This window comes from Amphibalanus amphitrite, unplaced genomic scaffold, assembly GCF_019059575.1.
Source record: "Amphibalanus amphitrite isolate SeventyFive unplaced genomic scaffold, NRLGWU_Aamphi_draft 000200F_arrow, whole genome shotgun sequence".
Classification (NCBI taxonomy): Eukaryota; Metazoa; Arthropoda; class Thecostraca; order Balanomorpha; family Balanidae; genus Amphibalanus; species Amphibalanus amphitrite.
In genome coordinates, this window is record NW_024881695.1 from 704,819 (window position 1) to 718,615 (window position 13,797).

General features: G+C 51.5%; 1 protein-coding gene across 4 annotated transcripts in view; it reads left to right on the plus strand.

Annotated features, from left to right (window-relative positions):
* Positions 1-1,509: 1,509 nt before the first annotated feature.
* The window catches only part of LOC122384838 (protein muscleblind-like), a 32,694-nt gene continuing 20,406 nt past the window's right edge, over positions 1,510-13,797 (plus strand). For 2 of the 4 annotated variants that reach the window (XR_006257107.1, XM_043372611.1), the window contains exon 1: positions 1,527-2,148. Coding sequence is in view for 2 of the 4 variants with exons in the window: in XM_043372611.1 (XP_043228546.1) it covers positions 1,957-2,148 (192 nt within the window). In the remaining 2 variants the exon portion in view is untranslated. Of the gene's footprint in view, positions 2,149-13,797 lie in introns of all 4 variants that reach the window. The other 2 variants (XM_043372610.1, XR_006257108.1) reach the window with 2 other exon arrangements.

The following is a 13,797-nucleotide window of genomic DNA, read 5'->3' on the forward strand; positions in this document are numbered from 1 at the left end:
TTGGGGAACGGGTCCGACTGGTTCCGATTCCAACTAAGACCGGGTCTGACTGGTTCCATAAATGTCCAGCCGGGTCTGGTTCGAGTCTGGTTCCCAAAATTTTCATCTTTTGCCACCTCTAGTTCGCACGCACACGGCCGCCATTCAGAGCCGCTGCGTGAATGGGGCCGACCGTGCGTCGATGGTATCAGAGTACGCGCTCCCTTCCGAGCGAAATGGATTGCGATATCGTGTGGATACGAATGCATCGGGAAATCGGATGCAGATGGACTGGTATGATTTGATGGAGAGTTGCGTGACTATTGCAAATGCAGCGACTTTATGTTCGGTCCTATTACCATAACGATCGTTTCTTGACCCCTTTGTTTTGTTTTCTGCTTATAGAACGACTCACGATTTTCGATGCATTTTTATTAACACGCTTTGGATAATGATGCGTTTACATTTCTCAGCTGCAAAAGTTGATCGCTATAGAGCTATAAAGAATAGAGCAACAAGTACGCCTGTGTGATATCGGCCAATATCACAGATGGCTGGAGATATACGCTCTCTCCTCCCACGGGCTATTTCGACTGATGGGCGGATCACCGTCAACGTATAAACACACCGGCGGGCGTACCGCCCGCCGATCTGACCTCAGAATATCCAGCCGGCTTCTCTGTGCGGCGAGCCGGCTCCTTTGTGCGGCTGGTTGCTAATTTCCGCCCACAACTGACGGCAGAGAGCTGGTGGAAACGTAGCCAGAAATTCACCTGACGTCAGACTTATCGGTCGAAAAGATTATACTTTAAGGTAAAAAGGTGAATCAAGCGAACGCTGGAGATTGCTGGGGGAGGGGGGAGGTAAAAAATAGACACTGACATTTCAGTGGGCAAAAATGCTCACTCCAGCACTAAGACAGTCTTATCGCAACATGGAAGTCCTGAGAGTAGCTAACCTACATGTCCACTGTCCAGCATGACAGTCGATTCAGTGAGCCGTTGGAGCACGTCGCTTCAATGAGACGCTTGATTGAAGGTGTCAATTTAGCCCCCAGCGTCCTAAAGTGCTTCTGACTGGGAAGATGGGATAGATTGATTCCGTCTTTTGATAGCTGGATAATAGATATTGACATTCAGAATGTATCATGATGCACCACCTACTCCAATAACGGATCAGTAGATAGCACCGCGCTTTGCTCGGCATGATTTAAAAAGGGGTAAGTAATGACCTCTCTCTCCCATTCTAAGCAATTCTTCGTGTACAAATAGAATTACGTTTTCTACTCAGTCTTCCCACCGTATGCCTCCCGCCCACGCGGTCACCGATCATGCCACCTCCCTCCAGCTGCAGCCGTCCTGGGGACGGGGTCGGCGGCGGGGGCAGCCTCGCATGGCGGGGGCGGCGGGGGCGGCTGGAGGAGGGTGGCATCCGTCACCGGCCCAATACTGTGTGGGCGGCAGCGGACCACTGGCCGCCCTCCACTGCCCGCGCCCCGCGCGCTCCAGCAGCGGCCCGCTCGGCCGCCGGCTCGTTGCCTTCATTGCAGACGGGCCTGACCTTGGCTAGGCCAGCGGTGGCAGCGCGCACCAGCGACGCACCAATAGGCGGCGTCGCAGCGGCGCCGCGGCGCGCCGCGCCTCGCCGCAGTCGGAGCACAGTCGCCGTCACGGGAGGGTCAGTCGTGTTCCAGCGCCGGCGCCGCCCCGCCCCTGTGACTCATTGCCGGCGTGGTGCGCTGTTGGACGCTGTGGCACGCTGCAGGCCGATCAGTGACCGGTGACGGGCGGGCGCACTGCTGCCTAGGACCTGCCGCGGAGAGCTCCGGTGCTCGGACGTGCTCCAGTGAACTCAGGCGTGCTCCGACGTGTCTCAGCGTGCTCTTACGTCAACATCACCCCCGGGCGTGCTCTGTGAGCCGCGCGTCTCGTTCCGTGTGCCTTTCTGTACCGCCGTACCGCCTCAAACGACCCGAGCATGTCCGTGCCCGGATACCACATGGTGAGCGCCCTCCAGGCCAAAGACTCGCGCTGGCTCCAACTCGAGGTATGCCGCGAGTTTCAGCGCAACAAGTGCAGCCGCAGCGACGCCGAGTGCAAGTTCGCGCACCCCGTGCCGCACGTAGAGGTGCAGAACGGAAAGGTGACCGCCTGCTTCGACTCAATCAAGGTAGGTTTGTATCGCGCGCGCCCGGGCGGGTGGCGTCTCAGGCAGGGCGGCGGGCGGGGCGGCGGGCGTGGCGGGGCGGGGCGGGGTGCGGAACAGCGGGGATGGGGGAGGGGCGTGCGTGGAATGGGTGTCAGTTTCACAGGTGCGCGGACCTGACACCCCGCCGAGTGTATGCGACATGCGTGCTTTTGTCCTGACACATGCGTGGGCAGGCGTGTGATGGGTGAGGGCGGATTCAGAGAGAGCCGAAACAGAGAGAGAGAGAGGGAGAGAGAGAGAGAGAGAGAGAGAGAGAGAGTGAGAGAGAGAGAGAGAGAGAGAGAGAGAGAGAGAGAGAGAGAGAGAGAGAGAGAGAGAGAGAGAGAGAGAGAGAGAGAGAGAGATGATGGAACACGAGACAATATGCAGATTTCTTTGAGACACAATCTCACAAAACTTATGTTCCATGGCGCTGCAGGAAAAGCATGTATTCCGATTTGTTCTGGAATCATTTTGGCTGTGCTGTTCCATCTTCATTCTTGTCATTTTACATCATTCATTCAATGGCTGAACATCCCCGCACTCTTTCCTGTGCCTATCATTCGACATGCGGCCGTAAGTGTTGGCCAATGCGACGAAACTCTGCATACACATCAATATGTGAGCCTCAAGAGGCGCCTCATTCGCTGCCTTTCCAGGAACGAGGCCCATGTTGGGCGGCGGCAGTGCCGAGTTCCATGCGCATTGTCTATGAAAGTCACGCCTGTGAGCCATTACAATGCGGAATGAATAGTTCATGCTGTGCGATAGCAGACGGTTAGAAGGCTTTTGGTGAATGGCGATAACGAAGAGCCGCACAAAGCCTGTACTCAATCAAAGAATATGGGCAGTTCAATTCACTGGATTATTTTTACTGATTATCAATGTCGTTTTGTTAGGTAATCAGTGTCAAAGAAAACGTATGCATTTTTATAGACTGCACATGTCTTTCTGGTTGCTTTCTGTTCTATTTCAATGCTTACAGCTTACTGGAGCAGCATTAACCCGCGGCCTGGTGGGGGGGGCTATTTTTTGCCCCCCCTCCAGACTTTTCGATATATCTCCAGAACCGCTGCGCCGATCGTCACCAAACTTTCAGTACCCTCCCGGACATCAATTTTACACATTGTGACCAAAAATTTTTCCAAAGGCTATGATAGGTTGGCCGGAAATGACGTCAGAGTGACGTCATGTTCTGCCGTTTTCGACCCAAAAAAGGGTCTCACGGGAAGAGCTGTCAGGCCTATAGCTTTGCAAATACAGAAAAATGATAAAGACATAAAAGCTGTAGAATCAACAGGGCTACAAAACTGCTATCTCAGATTTTTGAAATTTTTGTATTTTGACCCTCAAAAATAAAAAAATAACTTTTTTGGATATAATAATCGAAAAATCCAAAAAGTTTTTTGACATTCGCAAAAACCGGAATATATGTGATAGTCCTTACCGCCTTCCATCCACATACCAAATTTGAGATTGATACCTCTTTTTTTGGCGAAGTTATAGCGAAAAAACTGTTCAAAATTGATGACGTCGAATTTTCAAACTCAATTTTTAGCAATTCTAGACCCCGTAGCGCAAAACAAAGACCACCATTAGACTCCCCGTGACGAGCTGCATCGAATCAATACCCATTTTATGCAAAACTATCAACTTTAAAATTTGACCTTTTTTGGCCTGACCTTGACCTGACCTTGACTTGAACTTTACTACCAGAAAGTGACCTAAGCCGTACCTGATGGTCTTATAACCAACACCATTGAGTTGGAAATGAAAAATTGGCCATAGAACACGCATCACACAACCATAGTAAAGTTGGACTCATGTGACCTGACCTGTGACCCTTGGTGACCTGACCTGTGACCTGACCTGGTATTGTCAGTGACCTCTAATAGCAACATATCTACTAGGCAACTGACGCCCTATCGCTGATTCTCGACAAAATGCGTTTTCCTCGGTGTTATAGCGCATTCCCTAGAAGACCCGTGAACGGTGAAACATTTCATCTTTGACCTGACCTGTGACGTCATCGGTGACCCCGATGTCAATGAAATTTGGTTTCCCTTGACAAATTTGACAGGCCTTTCGAACTCCGTTTGAATTTTGTGGATCCGTCCAGTAGTTTCGGAGATATGAAGGGGGGCAAAAAATAGCCCCCCCCCCCCACCAGGTCGCGTTATAAACAGACCCCACCAGGGCGCGGGTTAAGCCAATGCTTTTTTTGTATTTTGCCACCTTCAATTAGATAAGCAGAGATAAAGGTCCGTCTATACCTGCAAATCATTTTGATTTGCAACGGATACTATCGTTCGTCCGTTTCTTCATATAGTAGGTAATGTAAATCGTAAAAGATTAATGCTAAATGACGTTCCCAAATGGGCTGAAGACAATTTAAACTCACCGGCTCTGGCGTACCTAAATACATTCTTCCGTGTCTCCCGTCAAGACACTTGCTCAGCGCGTGTGTATTTTGAGCCGAGTACTCGTGAGTCTGAATAAAGAACGACTAATTTGCATTCATTCTCCTCCGTGGATTGGTCAATAGAGCGACACAGCTGACGGTCCCACTGGAATCGCCTGGCTGGGGCTGACTGGCGTGTCGTGGCCCAACTAAAAACAGCTGGAAGTCGCCGCTGGAGTGACGTCTGTCTGCCAAACAACACTTCTCCGGGCTGTCGGTGGCAGAGCCTCTCTGGGCGCGGGCGACTCGGTCTGACGGGGTCCTCACTCAGCCAGCGGGTCCTTCGGTCCCGCTCTCAGTGCCTGGATGAGGTGAAGCGCCGTTTTACAGCGGGGTCTGGCTGCGGTCTGTCGGACGCGGGACGATCCGGGCCGTCTGCAGGCAGACAATTTGGAAACGAGAGGTCATTTCATCCGCTGATCGCTGGATCGATAGTTGATGATTTGAATGTTTGGCATCCGGTTTTGCGTACCTAACTACTTCTGCTGTTTGGTATTTCACCAAATGTTGCACTTAGAAAAGAAATGCCTTCTTGCATATGTACCCTGAAAGCAGTGCATGCCGCCTGATGTGCTAGAACATCATACCTATAAGCTCTAGCTGTCCAGTGTCCAGTTTTGTGCTTTTTTACTGGTTTAGCGCATGGGCGAAGGTAAGGCTGGTTGAGTCAACTTATCAATATTTTAGTCACAGGAGGTACATTTCCGGTCGAGCCACTCCCTCAGAAGGTAGTTGTGCGAATTCGGACATGTTCTATTTAAGTCGCATTCATACTGCACATTGCTGTTTTGTTGTGTCCAGCATTGTTCTTATAAACAAGTTCAGAGATAACCGAAGGCTTCTGTTGGTGCAGCCGTGCGCCTCTGCCTTTTACACCTATTGGCTACTATTGTCCCACGCACTGTTACGTCACAGCCCGATCAACTCGTGCGCCAAATAAGGCACTGTTTTCCCTACGAGCAGCAGTTTTAGGGCGTTTCTCGATCTTCGATCGTTCTTGCGTTGGCGCTGAACGCGATCCCTTGTCTGACTTCCATGTAGACATCAGTCTTTGACGTTTTACGTGGGAGTCGCCCCATGTAGAGGCTACTTTGCACGCCCGCTGAGGAGGCTACACGACAGTGTGGGCGGCACCCCGCGAGGAGAGGAGCTGCCGATGTGTGCGGCCGCCCTCGCCGCGGCCGGACTAACGGCCTGTGGTTGCGTCTGTGAATGAGGCTGTGTGTCATGGCTGCTGCGGAAATACCAGGCACGTCTGGTCCAGTCTCCTGGGCCGGGCCTGGCTTACACAACATCTCCCCGGGTCAGCGTCGGGTCAGACGTTGCCGATCCCGGGTCAGCCCGTGCCGATCCCGGGGAGTCGATAAGGTGGCGTGGGGGAGTGCCGGGGCCGGGCAGATCCTGGTGGGTCAATAGTGACGAGCTGAGGGCGCGGTCTGTGTCCCATTAAAAATAATCAATATCGCCACGTTTCGCTATCCCGTTTGGACCACTTAATTGGCTATCCGATGAAGTTTTCGGCGCGTTCGAGTGAAACTAAGGATAGCACAAAATCGACACGCTGCTGGTCCCCCATTAGCCAGCTACTGCTCTAAATATGCTTTACCAGCCGTCGTCAGTACATAGACCTCTTCTCATTGCGCCCACTCAGCAGTAGCAACTATCGTGTGTGTCCCGGTGCCGTGGGGGCCCACAGGGGCTCGCGTTAGCCGCCAGTTAGTCGCCTGCAGGCCGATCTACGTCTCTGTGCGGGCAGTGTGGCGCGGAGCTGGTCCGTGCCTGCCACACTGTGGGGTTTCCTGTCGCCTCTCCGACAGGCGGCATCGACTGCCAGGCGCCAGACTTGTCTGCTGTGACAGCTGCAGACGGTCCCGGAATGCCGCCCTCTGTGAAATAAAGACGAGCCTTGTCGATCGGTCAACCGCCCCCCGTTGCTAGGGACAACAGTGTAACTCGGTGGTGTCTTACTTTATCTATTTTTAATTATCGTGACACTTCGGTCCGAGTGGTGGTGTGTCAACTTTGGCGACCACTTTCACATAAACGCAGTTTTTAATATCATAATATAGATCTGTCTTGTAACAATTCCGTTAGCTCATCAGTTCTGCATTATTTCGTATTGTAGGCACTTCGATCTCCATGGTGCAGGCTACAGATCGTGTGTTTGACTCGGTCCAAGCAAGCTTCAACCCGTCGATGTGCTGCGCTAACCCTCTTCGTCTGCCTGCCGTCTGTCTGGTCTGACTCCTTATTGCGAACACTCCCCGTAGTCGGCTAGCCTGGCCCCTGGGCGCGGCGTTCGCAGCCGTAGCATGGCTCATAACTCTCGACCGTTGCAGGAGTGTAAGAACATTAGTTGTCCGGGCGTCTGGGCTGGTTTTGGTGATCAACAAAACAGCTTACGCTGCTTGCATGTCAATGCAGCTGCTAATCGGACGGAAAATTCATGGATGATCATATGAGCGTCTTGACGATGCAAGCAGTTTTAAGCCAAACAGACTACACCTAGCGAGCAATGTGCTGCTCTATTATGCTCAACTCTTGAGTTGAATCTTCAAATAGGTAGTCCCTATCAATTCAGCGCCTAATAGCTCGGCTTCGAACAGTTTAACCCGGCAGTTGCTGGGGTATTTCGCCACCCACCGTTTGCTGGGGGGGGGGGGGAGGGCGTTAAACGCCCCCAGCCGATAACTCGAGAACCAATAGGCGCAGCGAAACGCACGAGGCGGCAAACGAAAGAACGCGACGAGACGCTTCAGATGAGTACTTTAAAGTTGAATTTTGAGGTCACAGGTCGGGTCAAGGTCAGGTCAAACACCTGAAATCGGGCTTTCAGTAGCATGGACTTCAGGACCTCGCAATGGGCGCCTCTCGTCATAAACTCTGTCAAAACGGTGCACAATGCATCATATAAGACCTACAAGAGTGTCAGCTCCATGTAGGGGTCAGTCAAGCATAGGTCAGGGTCAAGGTCAGGTCAACCGGGTAGGCACATATCCCCGAAAATCAAAACTGATATTCGCAGCCTGTGACACATGTTTTATGGGTAATTTGGGGGCGTAGAACACGATGGTGACATTCATTTTATCATATGTGTACGTGTTTGGCTCAAAAAGTTAAATTTAAGAAATGCATGTATCATGGTCGTGAAGTAGTCACGAGAAATTGCCAAGATTCAGTTCAAGATTTTGGAAAATTCGGAACGATAATCAATGATCGAAGATAGCCATTTGATTGTTCATGGTATTGGCAGTCTGATGGCGTTTACGGCATGTCTGTATGTCTATTCTGTGATTTTATATGATTTTTTGAACATATGCCGTTTTTGGTCGAAAACTCAGAAATCATGAGGTCACTAAAACCTCGATATCTCAAAAATTTTCCGACCGATATTTTTGAAACTTTGTCAAAATAAACTTCAATCGATTCCCTACAGGTACCCAAAATTTGGCGCGCCTGCGGCGCGCCGTTTTTATGCTATAGCCCGGCGAAAAAAGTGGGGGCGTTTAACGCCCCCCCAGCAACTCGCGGGTTAAGTGTTAAACGCAGACAGTGACATGGAGCTTCCCTTCTAAATAAGGCCGCATGAGGCTATAATAACGAGACCTTTTAGACTTAGTTGCTCAGACGAATATGATGAAACAAAATCCATATCGCGTGGCTTCTGCTTACGACTTAGAAGTTACTAAGTTATTGTACATACGGTTTTCAAATAGACGCTCATACGTGTCCTTAGAATCTCGAGTCGAAGTCCGTATCATCAAGATAAATTGCCACAACAGCGATTGATGCAATTCCTTAAAAGCTATAGAAATCGCACCACTTCTCGAGATTCTTCCTGATATGTAACGGTAGCGTTACGTCAAAGGTCGTAGTTCAATGTCAGCCACTTCAGAGACAGTCACCCAGGCAAAAACGGTAACTGAATAGGCATTTCCGTGTCGATGGTGTTATGTTCACACTTCTTTTAGTTCTTTCTCGCGGTGGCGATTCTTTCTTTCTTGTGTATTAGGTGGCTAAATGTTATGTATTTTTCTTAGCAAACATAAGCGTTGCAGTGATATAGCTTCCTAAATAAAGTCATGGACACAGTACCACAGCTTTTTGACACCATTTTTCACCATATGTGGCAGACCGGCGACCTATCTTGACATCCGCCGTTTCATTCTTCCGTCCAAATCTCGACTATCTTAGTTTCCTTGCGTCCCCACTTCTGCCATCAGCTTTTTTAGGTCCATGCATGGCTGCGCGAATTGTGCGCGAACGTCAAGCAGCTGCATCCTGCAGTGTGCGTTCGTTGCCCTTTGTCCTGCATTTATGTTTGGCAAGTTTTCACAACAGCTAACATTGTGTCCGCCTTTGGTGCCTAATTCCTGGCATATCCAGTTTTGTTCGCCCTCCTTCCTCCTCACCTCGCACAGACTGGGCTTCGATCACGCCCTAGCGCGTTTGCCATGTTTGTGTCAGACCGAATGTCGGAAACGCTCGACTGTAAGCACCGTGCACAGCTTAGTTTCTAGTCAACAATGTCCGCTCTTTCACCTGGCTCCCCAGCTAGTCACCGGCCACCCAGTCCAGCCTAGTTGAGTTATACTCGTATGCCCGAGTTAAATGCCCGACCAACACGCTGGTCACTGTCATTCGTGCCGTGGTATTTCCGTAGTCGGCGGCGGCTTCGTACTTACATACCAGCATGCATGCATATATCCGCGCCTGCACGACACGTGCGTGCCCCAATGTGGCACGTGTGGCACGTGCGGCACGTGCGGCACGGCGACCAGGCACTGGGGAGGCATGTGTCACTGGTCAAGGTTCTCAGAAGTCCGCACTCGGCTCACTGCAACCGTTATGATGATTAGGTTGGCGCGGCGGCGCTCGCCTGCGGGCAATGAGCTCACGCAGACAGGCTGTCGGCCGGCTGTCTGAAGTGTCTGCCACAATGACCCAGCAGCCGTCCGACACCCTGTCAGAACGTCAGGTGGACTGTCGGAGAGCTGTCCAGACTTTTGTGAGGGCAGTCAGGCAAAGCGAAATGTGTGGCTAGGTGTCAGAATGTGTGGTTTGAGGTTAGTTTCGTCACGGGACGGCTGGTGTTTGGTTATATGCACGCACCTTCTCTTGCATAGTTAGTTGTCAATAGATGATACTAGTACTTTCGGGGCTGTACCATTTTCTATATTTCCAAAAAGTATAGAAAACTGGACACATTTATTTGCTATTTCTTGCAACCCAAAATATTTTGAAGGCTTATAGACGCTAAAACGGTGGAATGGCTTCGTGGTCTTGAAATAAAATCACTTCATTTGAAATCTATTTTTATCAATAGTTTCAGATAAGTTCAACAGAGTACCTTTTGAATCCAATTTTGTCATCCATCTCAACCCAAATGAGCCCATCCTACACGCAACACAGGGCCAATAACTTCGCACACCTCGTGCGTGAGATATGACATGGCAGCGGTTTCATGCCAACTAATGTGGAGGCGCGCTGCCCTCACTGCAGTAGGAGCAATGGCGGGTGGCTGGTGACGGGAGAGGGTGGCGGGGGAGGCGGATGGTGGCGGTGGTGGTGGCGGCGGGGGCGGGTGGCAGTCTGGAGACGCCCTGGCACCCCGCAGTCCCATGAGTAACCGCTCCCCCACCCCGCGGACCGCCAGCCAGCCGGCCGGCCGGGCTCTGTTGCAGTGTTGCAGGGGCCGGCGGGATGGCAGGCTTCCCCTCCCCTCCCCTCCCCTCCTCCCCCCGGTATCAGCCGACAGTGATGTCATGGATGGGGATGGGCCTGTGCGGGGAGGGGAGGGGGTGAATCAGACACAGCATTGGCCGAGCGTGACTCGAGACGCTTCGAGTCGAGTCGAGTCTGGGGGGGGGGGGGCAGCTCCACTGCGCCGTACCGGGCGGGCAGGGGGGGGGGGGCAGCTGCGCGATTGTGGTCCCAGTCGCGGGGCAGCGCCAGGGTAATCGGCAGTAACTGTTGGCAAACTGCTGAAAGCGTTTGCGGAGGGTGGCGCCGGTAGAGGGGCAGAGCTCAGTGTTCGATAGCGCGGTCGCCACGCCACGCCCGTTCCGCCGAGGGTCCGCCGTCGAGCGTCGGCCGCCCAATAGTCGTTGCCCCCTCCAGCGGCCGTGCAGCGGCGGTACTTAGGCGGCACAACTGGTAGTTGAGCCCATATAAGCCCCCATGCACGAGTGCTATGTGGCTAACAACCCAGTGCGACAGGGCCGGTACCGCCGGACGCCACGGGAGCTGGTCAGTGCAGTCAGTGACAGCCGGCCGCGGAGGTGACGAGGTCGGATGCCTCTCTGATCCGTGACATGTCGCTTGGTTATGAACGAATGCTGCCCATTTTTCCAAATAAACGCACCGTACTTGCGTGCATCCAAACCCGCCTCATTTTTACTCACCCGTATTTCCGTAAAACAAATAATGACGCATTTTTGCAGCATTTTCAACTTCCCCTTCCGGTGTTGTATGAATCGACCCGTCACAAAATAGTCAATTAGCCGGACATGAGCCCCATGCCGCTCGCCCATGGTGGCTGCTCCCTCCACAAGGCCTGTTCGGTGGACCGGTGGAGCGTGCTAACGCTGACCGTTGGCGGGTGGGACGCGAACAGCGATAGGCAGTGCAAAGCGCGACTCGAGGCCGGCGTGCCCGATAGGGCCTCAGTGGCAGTTAGGGGTTCCCCGGCTAGCTGGGAGAGACGGGCCACAGGAAATGCCGCTCACGGGCCGACTTGTTGAGGACGCGCTGCGTGGGGCCCGTCATTGTTGACATTAGATGATTAGGTGATGTATCTGGTGGCTGTGGCGGAGAAGATGTTGGATGTTGTTATTTGATGGGTCGTTCAGTGTTGCGATTTCAAATTCTATTTTCTTCGTTTTAAGTCGCATTACCTGAGCTAAAACCAGTGTCATTCACTTCCGGATCACTTTACATGAAAACATCGATATCATTTAAGAGGCACATAACAAAAAATGACGTAAAACAAACAACGGAGGGTCCTTGGCCTGTAACTGCCCAACAGAACGTCCTCAGTCCTGCACTTGCTAGTAATATGTCAGCGTTTCCCATTGCCATGCTTCCACAGTCCACACACTTTGCAGGCAGACGGCAGACAAATTTATTACTGGCGCCAGTTCTTATCATAGCTCTTCACACTTCTCGCGGGAGACCGACGCGATGTGTTGCAATATACAATGTATGTTCCGATAGACAGCAAGCACTTCATGCCGATAGCGTGTTGTTTCCTTTCCTGAACTACACTCGCTAGTACGCTACGAGCAGTTGTACGATAATGATGATATATTGTATATCGACGTGTCCTGAAGGTCAAGGGAGGAAGCCGGCGCTATTATATGTACTTACAACGGGTGTTGCATTATGATGCATTGAGTTTGCGACGTGAAGTTGATCTTCACTTCAGAATGCCATATATTGCATTAGCAAATTCGCATAAAGTCTCGTAAATAAAAAAGGCATGAGGCATGCAGTTCAATCACGAAAGGTTGGCAAAGGTCCACAGCTTCCCATTGGAATATACTGGACGCGGGTTTGTTTTGTCGGGTCCCTGTAGCGCTGCCCGGCCTAGCCACAGAATGCTCGCCACCGCGCCCCGGTTGTAGTGTGTGCGCTCGCCGCCCGGCCGACCACTGATCCGGTAATACTGTAAGACCGCGCCGCGATAACGTATCGGGTGCGCCGCGATAGGCGCCGCTATTTGGTGTCGGGGCAGGTGTGAACGGAACGCTCGCACTCAGCCAGTTCCGCCGGCATACGAGGGCCCTGAGTGGGGCGCCAATGGAGGTGACTCTTAACTGGCTGATGGTAATGCATGTGAAGTCGGTTCAAGTGCCGGTTGTCTAAGGATGCAATATTATGAATGAAGCTAAGTGACAACTGACAATAAATTCATTGAGCTTGTTGCCAATGATGCCACGATTACGAGAGGTGTCACGAACCGTCTCTGTGAGTGTGTTGTGGTTTTGATGATTAGATGAGCGTCTCTTGCGGAGTTCGCCCATACCCATAGATCTGTCATACCCATAGATGTCGTTCATACGTCTGTCGCACGTAGTTCGTTCGCGCGCCGACAATACGTTATTTCTCAACGCGTTGAGGAAGCGGGAAAACGTCCACCGCCCGTCGCCGGTCGTCCGCGGCTTCCTGCGGCGTTTCGGGACCACGCCGGACGACTGTCACGGCCGACGACCGAGCCGGATCTTAGTCGGGACGTGCACTGATAGGAGCTGACGTTTTGCGACCACCGCAGCCGGAAGCGGGCAGGAAGTGCCACCGCGCGTCCGCCCGAGACGGCGAGCGAGGGGGGGGGGGGCGGAGACCGAGCGTCAGTGCGGCGGAGAGAGGTTGGAGGCGAACTGAGTTTTTCATCGCTTTTAGTGCACAGTTATGTTTTTTCTTCGAAAATGGGTGCCAAAAGAGTGATAATGACTTCTGCCGTTTTCTGTTGCTGAATATCAATTCCTGGTGACATGTCCCTTGCCCATTCCCTTGCCGAAACGCCCCCCCCCCTGTCCTTTTCCGTCAATATCTCCTAAACGGCTAAAGATATCGCCACCAAACTTTAAGGACCCCTCCGGGCATCAATTTTACACATTGTGACCAAAATTTTTCCAGAGGCTATGATAGGCTGGCCACAAATGACGTCAGAATGACGTCATGTTCTGTCATTTTCGACCGAAAAAAGACCTCCGCGAGAAGAGCTGTCAAGCCTACAGCTTTGAAGATACAGAAAAATGATTAAGACATAAAAGGTGTAGAATTAATAGGGCTACAAAACTGCTATCTCTGATGTTTGAAATTTTTGAGTTTTGACCCCCAAAAATCAAAAAAGCATTTTTTGGATATATTAGCCAAAAAATCCGTATTTTTTTAGTATCGAAAAAAACGGAATATATGTGATAGTACCTACCGTCTTCTATCTACACACCACATTTCAGATCGATATCTCGTTTTTTGGCCAAGTTATAGCGAAAAAAAACTGTTCAAAAATGATGACGTCAAATTTTCAAACTCAATTTTTGTCAATTCTAGACCCCGTAGGGCAAAACAAAGACCACCATTGGACTCCCCATGACGAGCTGCATCGAATCGATACTCATTTTATGCAAAAATATCAACTTTGAAATTTGACCTAATTTGACCTGACC